The following is a 15413-nucleotide window of genomic DNA, read 5'->3' as shown; positions in this document are numbered from 1 at the left end:
TATCGCAATCAAAAAAAAGAAAGGTTCAATGCCAATTTTGAACACTTTGAAGTAAGTCCATCATTATGCAAATAGAGCAAAATAAAATCATTCCAGTGATACCTTACTTGTTACATAAGAAATATTTTTAAAGTTACAAGTGAAATTATTCCAGATTTTTGTATGAAATTATTTGTTGTTTGGCAGCTTTAATCACAAACATCTCATTAATTTGTTTTGTGATCAAAGTCTTTATCATTTGCGACTGTAACTAGTAGTACAGTGGAGTCCCATTACAACAAAGTCTTCGGGACCGGCAGTTTTCTTCCATTAAATTAAAATTTCATTACAACGAATAACCAATATAACAAAATATAACAAATACAAAACAAAAATACATAGAAAGGATAATGTTGCGGCCTGAATTTTTACTTCGTTTTAACCGTAATTTTGTTATGACCGTGCTCGTTATAACGGGAGTGCACTGTACTCTTCAAGGAAAAAAAAAATGTATGGGTAAAATTTCAAAATGATATAAAATGATTCTCATGTTTTCTCTGATTGTCATGAAGTTACCTTTGTCTTGCTTTATTTCTGTATTTATCAAAATAAAACTTATACATGAACTTCCTACATGTGAAAATTGTTGAGTATGGTAATGAGGTAAAAGGGAAACATCGTCTGCTGTGACATAATTAGTATGACTACATCGGATTGTCAAAGTTTGGTCAAGGAAAAACTAGAGACCGTTCATACCAGTGGAAATGACATAATACATGTAGTGTATACAGGGTCCTAAAGCTGTTTGTAAAGTTGGGCACGACTTTACAAAATGAATTAAATATGGCAAGCCAAGTGGGTTTCCTAATCATTGTTAATTTCAATAGCTAAAGTTGAAATTTGCAGATGGTAATGATTATTCTTACATTTTAACACATATTTTTAGTTGAAAGTGTAGTTTTGCCCCGATGGAGATGAAATATTGACATACAGTTGTACTTTGTTAAAATGTAAGGGGAAAAAAATGGGCACACATATTGGCGCTTCATATTCCAGTCGTTCATAACTTTACGAACAGCTTTATGAAACAGGGCCAAGATATTGAATGCTTTTCGTGGCATAGTTGATATAATTTGCCCTGTAGGATCTCACCTTCAATTCATAGCATGGAGGTTAGATTCCGTGCTGGCCAATTTACACACTAACACATTCTGAGCAAAATGTCATCTGAGCCACCCTTAAATGGATCGTATAGTTTTGATTGAGACTTAACTTCAGGTTGCTAACATTTGTGTGGGTGTGTGTGTGTGTGTGTGTGTGTGTGAGAGAGATAGTGAGAAACCTCTTATGAAATATGAAAGAGCACGTAATTTTAAGAGGGATTCCACATTTATCTGATAAAAATTGGTTTTGAAATGGCTGAGATATCCAAAACGGAGCAAATTCTAATTTTTCTTAATTTTACTTTCCAAATTGTTTTTGGATGTCTCACCCACTCTAAAACTGATTTTCATCTGATAAACTTTGAACTCCTCTTAGAATGATATGCTCTGTACTATTTCATATGTGGTTTCTTGGAATCTCGCAAAAAATCAAATCCCAATCCTCATCTCCACCAATACCAACCCTTTAATATTTGCACTGCGCTCGCATCGGACAAAGTTCACCTCTTGTTCTATGGAAGCCTAGCCTTTTCCAGTGCATGTAAATATGTACCGCTACATACCAAACGAAAGTCGTTTAGTACTATGGGGCACATTGGGTACTATATGGTGGCAGCTTAGTATTATTTTTGAACAGATGAAGGTCATTGCTAATTTACGCCCTCAATTTCAACCAATCAAAATCAAGGATTCATCTAATGAATATGTAATTTTAAACTGATGAATATTTATGACTTCCTCCACTGTCTCCTGCCATTTCTTATCCTCTAAATCCAACTTTCTAAAATCAATCATTCACAAACTTTGTTCAGTGATTGCAAGTGCCACTGTTTCCTCAACAGTCTCTACCTGCAGGGCTCTATCTAATGCGAGTATTTCTCCCCCATTGACTTTTACATCAGCAATATGTTCTTTATATCAACTAAATAAGTAAGTTGTTAATTTCCATTCCCTCTCACCATCTCAATCTGTAATACATATTAATCTTGACCTCCTAGACCAAACGATGTGCTGACAAATACAATGCCCCAAAGAAAAACAAAACAAAACACAACAATTTGGATGCATTGTAGGAATGTGGTATCATCATAAATTTCCTGAAAGCACTCAAGAGTATAATGTAATCATCAACTTTACTTACCACTTATTATCTTGCTATTACTTCTTGTATCAGCATTGTAGAACACCTTGTTGCGTTAAGCACACACTATTTTAACCTCATGGAATTGTCCTGGTAAACTATGACTTTTCGCAAAATCTATACACATTATATAGACTAAAAGGCCAGTATCACTTCTCAAGGTCGATCTCTGCTCAGTAAACATGACGTAATGATAACAACAACACATAAACAAACAGATAATAAGTAGAAATGCCGAAGTGTCTGTACTTCATTGCCTGTTATTTTTCAGCCTCTTGCAGTATATAATATATATATATATATATATATATATATATATATATATATATATATATATATAGATATATATATATATATATATATATATATATATACATATATATATATATATATATATATATATATATCTATATATCTATATGTATATATATATATATATCTATCTATCTATCTATATGTATATATATATCCCTAGTTGGCACCTTAGGGAGACATATTGGGGGGAAGTGTCTTCATTAGGGAGACAACTGGTCATTAAGGAGATAATTTTCGTGTCTCCATTGCGTAAATTGCCATTGAACATGTATTTTAAAATTTGCATATAAAACAAATGGAAATGTCTTCCAAATGACCCATCTAGGAGTATATATATATATATATATATATATATATATATATATAAATTTATATATATATATATATATATATATATATATATATATATATATATATATATATTCATATTTATATTTATATTTATATTTATATTTATATTTATATTTATATTTATATTTATATCTATATTTATATTTATATTTATATATAAAATGAAAACAGAAGTAGAAGTATGGGAAAGCATGGCACAGTATTGCATTTCGTGGGCTAAAGCAAAGCAATAATATGTACTAGGTACTTGGCAGTGAATAAGACTGATTAACTATCTGCATAAGTTTGATATCATTTCACATTAATTGTTAGGATATGGTGAAGACACGATTTTTAGAGGGTACAAGTACTTCACATTCATTCCCAGTTGGTCCACGTGTCGTTATGGAGAGCTGGGTTAGCGTTGGGATCACACTTGGGCCAGTTTACGGGAACGGAAGACTGGTAGTAGACCTGGAGCCGGTCCAAGAGGAACGCCACCATCTCGCGGTTCTGATCGGACAGGTCTGTCTTCTCTGTGGGGTCTTCCCTGATGTTGAAGAGCCAGAGGTTCTTGCCCGGGGGCGCGACTGGGTGGAAGGGGTGTAGACCTGAGTCCGGGGTAGGAATCCAGCTCCCATTACCTGCCAGATAAGAGTTGGAAATATCATGTAAGAATTGTTTTAACAGATGAAGAGACCTTACCAAGTTAGGTATAAAATGAAATCTCTGCATTGTTGAAAGGTCAAGTATTTAGTCAGTATGAATATATCAGAAATGAAAACCCTGAGCGAAAGCAGTTTAGCTGTAAGTGTATCCCCTTTCGAAGGTCGACTACATTTGCAATTGAACAATGCAAAATATCGATCAAACACGAGGTATGAATAGAGCGTGTGCTGAGGGTCTCACAAACTCTTAATAGTTACACACCATAAGAACTCGCAAATGGGGTCAGCAGAAGTCAAACTTAGTGAGCTCAGCCTTGATGGTTACGTACATCTTCATACAAGTTTTCTATCAAAACAAGTGAACTGCTATGTTGGAAAAAGATACATTAGATAAAAATACACACAGTTTGGTACAGAAAAAGAACATATTCATATTATAAACAAGAGACCCGCGGGTCTAGCGCTCACCTGAGTATCGCAAGTTCACCTTTCACGCAGTCACTGATCTAAATTAGTCACAGCTCTACTAAAATTTGACCAGGCATTCTCAAGTAGAAGATGAAAATGTACAATAAGGGCCCAAATTTTTGAAGATTCCTTAATTTGGGGGGATGGGGCCCCCTGGGGCCCTCTGGGTGAGGCATGGTGCCCATTTTGATAAATTGAGATCCTGACCCCATAGGGATGCTACCTGCCAAGTTTGACGAAAATCCATCATGTTGTTTTCAGGAAGAAGATGAAAATGTATAATTCAGGCCCCCATTTGGACCTTCCCAACCCCACCCCCCCCCCCCCCCCCCCCCGAGGGGCACCCCTGGATCTGCTATGAACAAACTCGAAACTACAGTCATTAATGTACTCACTCATAGTATTATCTTAGCTCTATAACTTCTGATTCTAGAGAAGATTTTTAAAGATTCCTTCATTTTGGGGGGTTTGGGCCCCCCTAGGGGCCCCCTGGGTGGGGCATGGTGCCCATTTTAACAAATTGAGATCCTAACCCCCTAGGGATGCTACCTGCCAAGTTTGGTGAAAATGGGTCATGGGGTTCTCAAGAAGAAGATGAAAATGTACAATTTAGGCCCCATTAGGACCCCTCCCCACCCCGCTCCCCTGGGTCCCAAGGGGGGCACCCCTGATTCTACCATGAACAAACTTGAAACTACAGTCATCAATGTACTAACTCACAGTATTAACTTAGCTCTATCACTTCTGGTTCTAGAGAAGAAGATTTTTACAGATTCCTTAATTTTGGGGGTTTGGGCCCCCCTGGGGGCCCCCTGGGTGGGGCATGGTGCCCATTTTAAGAAATTGAGATCCTAACCCCCTAGGGATGCTACCTGCCAAGTTTGATGAAAATCGGTTTTGGGGTTTTCAAGAAGAAGATGAAAATGTAAAAAGTTTACGCACGACGGACGACGGACGACGGACGACACACGACGCACGACGGACGCCGCACGAAGGGCGATCGCAATAGCTCACTTGAGCCTTTGGCTCAGGTGAGCTAAAAATGGTAATCATTCAATCAAAGTCATTTTCCTGGTCAGCATAACATGCATATGAATGCAGGCCATGAATACAGACACTCTTGTCTACATTTTGGGAACCTGATATACCAGGTTCCCGTATATATGAGTTGACATCACAGGAACTGGATGCTGATGAAAAAAAGTTTGGCAAGTTAAGTTACGTACAATATGTATCTTGACACATTATGGGTTGAGGGAGTAAGGAATATGATATAGGACATGAAATGAAATCCCCCTGTGTGATCGAGAGAGTAAAAATTCATGCATGTCAAAGATCATACGTTGGAAAAGAGTAATGTGATGCTGCAATGTCCAGAAAGTATTGATGTTAATGAACCCACTCGGTCGTGTTTTGGCAAAAAGGTGTATGTCTGCCTTTTTACAACGACTACAAAGCCGAGAAAATCGACTTCAAAGTTTTGGCAGTTTCCTTGACCGTAGAAGCCATCTAAACTGTGCAGCGCTCAGGGATTTAATTCCAGGATTTAGCATACACTTCAAATTTCATTTCCTGATAATTTTCTTGCATCAAACTTTAAAAAATACTTCCGAATTAGCACTTTTAAAGACATACACCTTTTGCCAAACCACATTTACAGGGACTGCAACCCATGCTATTTTGACAAAAAGGTGTATCTTCACATACACCGTGAGAAATTGTGCATTTAATTTGGCAAAAAGGTATATGTATACAGATACACCTTTTTGCCAAATCAAAAGCAGGAAAACTGATAAAATAATACAGAGATAGCCCCAAATATCTCGGAAACGAAGGCTCTATGACTTACGAAAGTTGGTCACATGAAAATTTTGGCATCGAAAACCTCCAAATGGCAGAGCTACCAAGTCTCACGCATTCTGTGTGAGACCCACGCATTTAGGGTCCGTCTCACGATCTCACGCATGGCAACCATTTTTCTCACGCATCGGGAGCATAGGTCAAAGGATTAACGTGATATTTGCAATTGAAGGTATATATCCCTTTTGTCTTTCAAAATAAGTTAAAAATAGTCACTTAAGTATGCACCAGATCACATCACATTAAAGGGATAGTACAGTATTGGTGGAGATGAGAATTGGGCTTTTAACTTTTTGCGAGATACTAAGAAAACACTTATGAAATAGTACAGAGCATACCACTGTAAGAGGAATTCAAAGTTTATTTGATGAAAATCGGGTTTAGAATGACTGAAACATCCAAAAACAAAGTAAAACAAAGCGATCGCAATAAAGTGTGGGTCCCACACTTATTAGAATCACTCTCTTTTGGATATCTCAGCCATTTAAAAACCAATTTTCATCAAATAACGTTGAATTCCTCATGGAATTATATGCTCTTTCATATTCCATAAGAGGTTTCACATTATCTCACCAAAAAATGTTAGAAACCTGAAATTAGGTCTCAACCAAAACTATGGCGGCTAAGAATTGAAAAAGCTCCCTACCGTGCTCCTGATTCCCCCACTCGGTCGCTTCGCTCACTCGCTCGCGCGAATGCTCTCGCGCCGAAGACGCCAAGTCATGAAAATCTCACGCATAGAAATTTTTGGAACTTGGCATCTCTGCAAATGGTAAAAACCAAAAACATGATATTTTTCAGACATACACCTTTTTGTCAAATCACGACCGCACTCCTCTGCAGAGAAGAGGGTGCAAAACATAGCACGTGGTTTGTTTAACTCCTGCACATGCACTCTTGGAAGCAGAGGAATAATGTTGACATTTTGTGGTTCACCCAAGTTGATCAGCAATGGTCAGTATGTGGGTATCCATAAGACACCCCCCTGACACAGGATGTGAAGAAGAGACCGCATACCTGGCTGACCAGTGATCAACTTCCAGTCCTTGTACCGGATGGCCGCCCTGATGGACTGGTTGAATTTGCTGGGGAGGATAGGTGAGGCATCATTGGCCTCCTTGCACGCTGCGACAGAATTAGATGGCCAATATCTAAGAGGATCGATGTTGTGTAGGAGTTCGTGGCGGGGAGACGCAGACCCAGTCCTGGAAGAAAGCAGAATGAGAATATCATGAATGAGGTATTGCCTTTCGACATAAATCTACAACAGTTTACATGGTTTTTCATACCCAAAACATCTGGATCTACACAAAATGATGATATTTCATTTCCAACACACAGTGTAACTCCTTTTACTCACAGAAGTCATCCAACACAAATTTCCTTTCCTTTAAAGATGATATTCCATGAGTAAATGTCTTCCAAAGCAAACAAGTGTCCATTTTGATATTCATTGGGCATTAGGTGGGGACATATTTCATAAATGTGAAATAATCTTCATACCAAATTCTTACTAAATGTAAGCATCTGCATAAGACTCATATGACACAACACACGCAGGTGTTACGGTATTAAGTAGCTATCAACTTCTTACCAATATAAACATTTGCACTAGACCCATACACGTATGACACCAGTACAGCTGCTACAATGTCTTACCCAATGTAAACGTCTGCAGCAGACTCATACGAGACAACAAACTTGAATTCTACATCAGTCATCAACTCAATGGTTACACCTGGACATCCATTTTCATTACTTGTTTTTCACAATGAGTAAAAGAAGGGCAGAGATTAGTTATGAATGGAACCATATTGGCAGTTTGCTTCTCAAATCTGTCATGTAGGGAATACCAACCTGATCGCATTCCAGACGTTGTATCCATCTAGGGCGGAGCTGTTGACTGTACCCCCTGCCACGCCCTGCACCAGGGTGGGATACCAATCACTGACGTGAATCAGCTCCTTGCTGACTGTACCTCTCACTGATGGGTTCAAGAGGGGGCTGGCGACGAACCCCACCCCATGCACACCCCCTTCCCACAGGGATTTCTTCCAACCCCGAAGGGGCCAGTTGTTTCCTCCTGAAAGAATTTGTCCTCCATTATCTTGGTTGAGATGCAATGGTAGAAGACATGGAAATAGAGATTAAGACAGGTGACTATAGAGATTAAGACAGGTGACTATAGAGATTAAGACATGGAAATAGAGATTAAGACAGGTGACTATAGAGATTAAGACATGGAAATAGAGATTAAGAGATAGGCGACTATACTTGTTTCATCTACAACTGGTAAATAATGCCTCTAAGCTCTTCAATAATAAGTGCAATACTCCTCTACAGAGTACTTTCCAGTAATATTCATGTATAACTTTTCATTTTTTACTCCCAATAACCTTGCACAGAAATGAAAAGCTTTCTAATGATATCTCCGCCAAGGGAGGAGGTTATGTTTTCATTACCGTTGGTTTGTGTGTTTGTTCGTTAGATAGTTAGTTAGTTAGTTTGTCCATGTGCAAAATAACTCAAAAAATAGTAAACGGATTGGGATGAAACTTGCAGGAAAGGTTGAGAATGACACAAGTACCAAACGATTAACTTTTGGTAGTGATCCGAGAATTTTGTGGGAATTTATGAAGGATTTTTTATATTTTGGCAGGTAAGGTCAATGAATTTGGCAGTTCAGGCTGCGCGTATTTGAGGTTTGCATGCGCGCACTAAAGTGCGTGCTCTAGTTTCGGCTAGGGGGAGGCGCGCTGTGCAGCTGAGGGTTTATGACGTAACAAAGGCTTCTATATTGGGAAATTGGGCTACTTTCAGCACACAATGCTATAAAGTATGTATGGGTGGAAATCACTGATATCTCTATCGAAGAACAAGATCAGTGGTGGAAATGAGCTGCATGCTTGGCGGAGGTCTGCGCTCTCAGAGTGCTTCTCTAGTTTTTACATTTTATTATTTCCAATTATCTTGAACAGAATAGTAGACTTTCCAATAATGTATTTGTTTTCTTTTATTTCCAATATCCCTGAACAGGTATGGTAAGCTTTTTAAAATTCTATAATTTTTAAGATTCTATTTCCAATAACCTTGCATAGAAATGGTAGGCTTTTCTGTATATGATTTGACATGTACTCTATTTCCAAAAGCCTAGAAAACATAGAAAGCATAGAAATTTTACAGCAGTCAGTCGTATGACAAACATACAATGTAGTTGAAAAAAGATACTAGTATCGGTTCTGAAATTCAGATGCCTCCATGTGTGCAAGACAGTAGGCATGTAAAAAAATAGGCCAATTCCTAATGCTCATAATTACATGTATATCACATTTCATGAAAGCAGAGAAATTTCTAACAGCAGGACATCAAAAACTCAAATTTAAAAAAAAAGGATCACTTTGTATTACTAATCAGCCTAGACGAGACCGACGTACACCAATGAATCATACAGCCCATGAATTTGACACCAAGCAAATAAGGCCCAAGAGACTGACACATTTCTAACTCTTGGGCTGTTTTTACCCAGTGTCGACCCACGGCCTTATTTGCCTCGTGTCCAACTCATGGGCTGTATGACTCATGGACCCTTTTTAAGTGTCAAACTCATGGGTCATATGACTTGTGGGTATGGGTCTTGTTGGATGACCCCCACATATTACTGTCACAACAAATGATGTTCAGAATGTAAATTCCTGCTCAACCTTCCATCTTTCCAGCATATCTTCACTTCATTATTCTTCAATATGTTCATATTTCATACCTTTGTCTAACCGTAAAGTGCGTAATTGTGGAAGCTTTTTAAGATGCTTTATCCAAAATGATCTGAACTGAAATGAACTGAAAAATGAACTTCATGGCCTATGATGTGATTCCTCAACTGAATAACTGAAAGGAAGCAGTTCTTTCACTCCATTCATAATCCCCCTCCCTCCATAAAAAAGAAGAAGACAAGGTCTGATATATGGTATACCTGTGGAAAATATGAGAACTGTATCATCCCAAAGCTTAGTCTCTTTCAAGGCTTGTGTGATATTTCCCACAGCTTCATCCATGCAAGACACCATTCCGGCGTACTGACGTCTTGCTTCGTTCTGAATGAAGCTGTACTGCTCTGTGTATGAGACGGGGACTTGGAGCGGGCTATGGACGGCTTGAAAAGGGATGTACAAAAACAATGGCTGGAGGGAAAAGAAAACAAATACTCACGTAAATTAAAAAAAAAGAAAAAAAGTATTGGCTAAGAACAAGAATAACATTTCTGCAGCAACTCACATATAACCATCAAGTGGTTGGAGGAGTGCACATCTGTTTCTGTAAATTTTGTATTTCCTGTTGTAAATGTCATTCATTTATGATAATAATAATAACAATAATAATAATAATGATAATAATAATAATAATAATAATAATAATAATAATAATAATAATAATAATAATAATAACAACAATAATAATAATAATGATGACAATAATAATAATGATAATGATAATAATAATAATAATAATAATAATAATAATAATAATAATAATAATAATAATAATAATAATAATAATAATAATAATAATAATGATAATAATAATAATAATAATACATTTATATAGCGCATTTTCCATAAACATACAGTGTACATGTTCAAATGCACTTTACCAGTGGATTATTGATATTAACGGAACAAGTGGGTTTTTAGAAGGTGACGAGAGATTGCTGGTTGCGGAGAGTTTTGGGTAGTTGATTCCACAGTTTGGGAGCAGCAAGATGAAAATGCTTTATCACCAAGTGTGGCCAGCATCTTGGAAGTTGGGTGATTCAGTGTGATACCTTGTGAAGAGTGGAGGTCGTACCGGGATGGGTGACGGATGGTTATGAGTTCAGATAAGTAAGGAGGGGCAAGACCATGGATACATTTGAAAGTGAGCAGAAGTATCTTGTAGTGGATCCTGGACCTGATGGGAAGCCAGTTCAGTTGACGGAGGACAGGTTGCATGTGGGAAAATTTGGATGTGCCTGTGGCAAGTCTGGTGGCTGCATTCTGAACCCACTGTAATTTCTCAATCTGGGTAGCAGTAGCACCGTAGAGCAGGCCATTACAGTAGTCGTGATCTAAACTGTCCGTTACACATTCATGTACATTGGGCCCTCTGAATATCATTTGCTTTGTGCACATTTACAATTGTGCAACATAACTCTGAAATTGGTCATGGGGAATCGATGTCACACAACATACATGATATCCTTTTTTTTACCTCTGTCAAACAAGCAATGCTCTGTCACTAACAATATTTAGCCCTTATAAAAAGCAATAGGCCTACATATTATTGCATGATTAAAGAAAAGCAACTTAATTCAATGAAACCACTTGCATTGATCATGGATTTGTTGTGCATATAATGAAATTAAGTTAAGTCTGATCAAGATCATGCAATGCATACCTACACGAGTTCAAGAGGCAACACCAACAATTAAATTCATGATATTACCAACAGAGAAACATGCAAGTGACTGGGAAGCAAACCCCCATGATAAACAAACATTGAAAAGCTGGGATGAAAGTTGGAGATATCTGAGTACCAAATGGCTGTAAAATAAAACAAAAGAAAAGTGACTCAGAAGGTACGTTTAACTCTTAACGTGCCATGGTCCCGAACAGCGACCTTAGTCCTGACGTGCCATGGTCGCTGATCGGCGACTAAGAAGAGCGAGAAAAACATTGGTCATTTAAGTTCTTGTGGTACCATAATAACATTACACCAAGAAACTGCCACTGATATGTACTGGCAGCTGATTAGCATAGCCATCATTTCCACTAAAAATATGAGTATACTTACATAGGAAAATTTTGAGTGAATATGTGTTTTTTCAGCTAGATGTATTTTTTTCGCGTCAGGAAAATCCGCAGAGAGCGCATCCTCTGCGAGCTGTGTATAGATCAAAATTCTCATTGATAAACCATGCATGTGTATGCTACTGAATCTGCGTGTGTTGTCTATGCATTTCAACTCGCTTTGTTCTGCTTGGGTGCTCTCCTGCAGGAGCAGCTTTCATTTTGTCCCTCAAAGAGGGTCAAGCTTTCGTTCGTTGGTCAAGTCTTTCATCCTTTTGTCTTGGTGAACTTCACTAATCGTCCCCACGCTAGCATATATACAAAGGAAGAACACTCTTTTGTTCTTGTCTATGCACATGTACAGTGGACGGAAAGTAGACCTGTAAACAAAGGCCTGCCGATTTCAATAGAGTGTGCCCGGGATTAGTACACAGGTGCTTCCTTCTCAAGTGGACAAAAGACACTATTCCAGGACCCGGGATTTACTTTAGTTTCAAATACAAGATCTGGGACTAAAGGACTCAGATTTGGGAATGAATTACCGAGGCAGAAAAAGAAATTGGGAAGACAAATTGAACTGCCAATATCTTTGGAATTATACAACTCTAGAAGACAAATTTGTTATCATTTGAAAGAGGAAATGTAGCTCTAAAACTTTCTCACAGAGTCAAGGGAGCGTTCTATTGAAGAAAAATCACGACTGACTCTTTCTTTACATACTACACAAAAATTTATATTAATTTTTTAATGATATCGATTATTTCTGCAATATTTCAGGTTCAGATAGATATTACAGCAAACTGACTTCATGACACAAAAGACCAATTATTTCTTGATATTTGTTGTGTAGAACTCAATTCAAAACAGTCAATAGTTTCAAAGATATGGCAGTTTTAAATTACATTGTCAATCCAGTTCGCAAACTTTCTGGCGTTGGGTAAAAACGTCTGGCACGTTAGGGGTTTTGGGTCTGACACATTAAGATTTAAATCTTTTATGTATACCTGAGTAGCATCATGGTTGTGGATGATTTCCTCCGCTCTCTTGGCAAAGACGTGAGTAGAATATTTTCCCTTGTATTCATCTTCCACTTCCGTCTCACCATCTCGGAGGTCCTTGCCATTCCAGCCGTTGGATGGGTGAGTGTGTTTGTAGTAATCTTCTGAACCTGTGAGGTAGTCTGGATGTGAACAAAGAGCATGTCTGGTGTTTGAGCTCATTGATCAGTTTAGGAATTACTGGTAGACAGGATCTATGACAGAGCACAGTTTGGTGGCCTCGCTATTAAATACCTTGTAGATGGATTCTTGAGGTTTGAATTTTCTTCAGTTTCATGGATTCTTATTGTGTCCCCAAAGCCAGCATGGATCCTAGCAGCAGTCCTAAATACAACAACTAAATCAAATAACTATCCATTTGGTGATATATCTCTTTTGGGGTTAACCTCACGTGCAATGTAGATTGGCAAATTTACATACTGGAAAGACTGGTAGTCCTTAGTCCCAGAAAGATAGGAGTGTTTTTAATGGGCAAGTCTTCCTAATATCCAACAAGGTGTTATCAAAGTGTTGTGTATAATATGGACTCATTGCTAATGCCAACAGAGTTAAGTGCCATACATTGAATCTATGGAAATTACTGAAATTCGGAGATAATGGTTAAAAAGCAATTTACTCAGGGACACTAGTGCCATATTCTGGGGTTTGAACCCTGAAACTCAAGGGGATGTTTGTCTCACCAAAGAATGTTTGGAAGCCCCTCCTGGTGGGCCAGCAGGCCCTCTTGTAGAATCCAAGATGCCACTTGCCCACGATGTGTGTAGCGTACCCCACCTTCAGGAGCTGGTCAGCTAGGGTGGGGTCCTCCACAGGAAGGCAGCTTGGCTGGGGTGACCATATGATGCTATGCTGTAACCCTGTGTGAATCTGAATAATTGAGATCAGTCAAAAATTAGCAAACAAGACAGAATGAATTTCTCATAATATAAAGTCAAATTCATATCATACTCATTATAGATGACCCATACAAGCTTCTTCTTTTTTTTTTTTAATTTGAGTTGAAATCAATTGTAAGACAGATATTACTTATATTTATTTATTTATTTATTCAGTCTTCTTTAAAAACAGGGTAGTCTTTTCAGAGCCAAAAGGCCTGCTTTTAAAAAGAGCCCTGTTAACATAAATATAACAATTACACATCGAAAACATATTTGCATAAGTGTAAACAAAAAAAAAATAATTACATCAAAACCAAAATATACAAGTCAAAACACAATAACAACTAAACAGGAAAACAAACTTGAAAAATCTAAGACACAAACAAGTATTGTATCTACAACTCTCCGACAACAAACTCTTTATTATGGGCTAGCAACAGCTCATATGCATTTTATGTTAAGAAACACAAAAGATATATTTTTGCTGATAAAAAAGAACAAAGAAAGCGAGAAACAAATTTACTTAGGATTTGCACATTTTCCTTTATGTGGGACTTGGACCACAAGTCTGCAAATTTCGACACGTTATGGCTATTTCTTTCTTTAATTAGTTGCCGATCTCCTTTCTTAACTTTTGGCTAATTTACCTGTTTTTCAAGAGAATTCACACTTGATTGGGCACATTTCTCTTCAATAATGTAGAACAAATCTAGTATCCAGTTATAGAATGGCATGATTGAGTCAATGTGCATGCACTGTGGATCATGATAAAATGGTAGTATAATAACTGACCTCAATATGTGTAATTGAAATAGCTAAACTGAGGACATTTCACAAGGAAACAAGTAAGTTTAGTTGTGTGTGTGTGTGTGTGTGTGTGTGCTTTTTAAACATTTTGTTATCATATTTGTTTCTTTACTGATAATGAAGCTTTCCCAAACCTGGTATTTCCCACTCATCAACTGGCTCCTTGTCGGTGTGCAAATTGGCTGCACATAGTAGTTCTCCAGTTTTACACCTTCAGCAGCCAGTTTATCCAGATTGGGAGTTTTGATCTCTGAGCCATGGTAACCGATGTCATGGTAACCATAATCATCTGCCAGGATGAAGACGATGTTTGGTCTCGATGGTGCGCAATGAATTGAAGCGAGGCATTGCAGCAGTAGGAAGCAGCAGTGGAGCAATGAGGGCGAGATGGAATACATCATGTCCTGAAACCTGTTCTGGCAGAAAGACAGACAGAGTAATTAACATCGGTCCTCATTTGGCACTGTGAAAAGTGTGTGCTTTAAACAAAGACAACAATGTTCATTAATAGATCGACAAATGTAAATGAAAGCCTAATTTCTGCTTGCATTTTCAAATGAATAGATACTCTACATATTCTGTGTCATATTCTTTTCCCAATACCGTGGCCCGAACTCTTCGCGTTTGTCGTGTTTGACCTTGCCCTTTCAAGGGCCGGGCCCTTTCACGCTTTGGCCTTGGGCCGCGCCGGTGCTTCACCAGTTACTTCACCAGGTACTTCACCAGTTACATTGGCCTACAGTACACTTCAAGAGCGCAGGGCTCAATTCAACGTAGTAATGCTTTTATAATACCGCATCATCTACTCACTCATTGACATACCCCCAGACATCATACACCCTTCTTCCGCGGACATTCTCACAAGTTCTTTATTCCATATGCACGAACAGTTAGCTACCAAATGCAAAGGACATTCTTCCCAAA

General features: G+C 38.0%; 1 protein-coding gene across 1 annotated transcript; it reads right to left on the bottom strand.

Annotated features, from left to right (window-relative positions):
• Window positions 1-3296: 3296 nt before the first annotated feature.
• On the bottom strand, window positions 3297-14887 carry LOC140238710 (arylsulfatase B-like). Its single transcript, XM_072318607.1, has 7 exons — window positions 14624-14887; window positions 13485-13671; window positions 12751-12926; window positions 9895-10102; window positions 7782-8031; window positions 6942-7129; window positions 3297-3572 (listed from the first exon to the last, which is right to left on the bottom strand). The coding sequence occupies exons 1-7, from the start codon at window positions 14885-14887 to the stop codon at window positions 3307-3309; spliced, it is 1539 nt and encodes a 512-aa protein (XP_072174708.1). The 3' UTR covers window positions 3297-3306.
• Between the last annotated feature and the right edge of the window lie 526 nt (window positions 14888-15413).

Source organism: Diadema setosum, chromosome 15 (genome assembly GCF_964275005.1).
Source record: "Diadema setosum chromosome 15, eeDiaSeto1, whole genome shotgun sequence".
NCBI lineage: Eukaryota > Metazoa > Echinodermata > Echinoidea > Diadematoida > Diadematidae > Diadema > Diadema setosum.
Note: the sequence above shows the minus strand (reverse complement) of the source record. Positions and strands in the feature narration are given on the sequence as shown.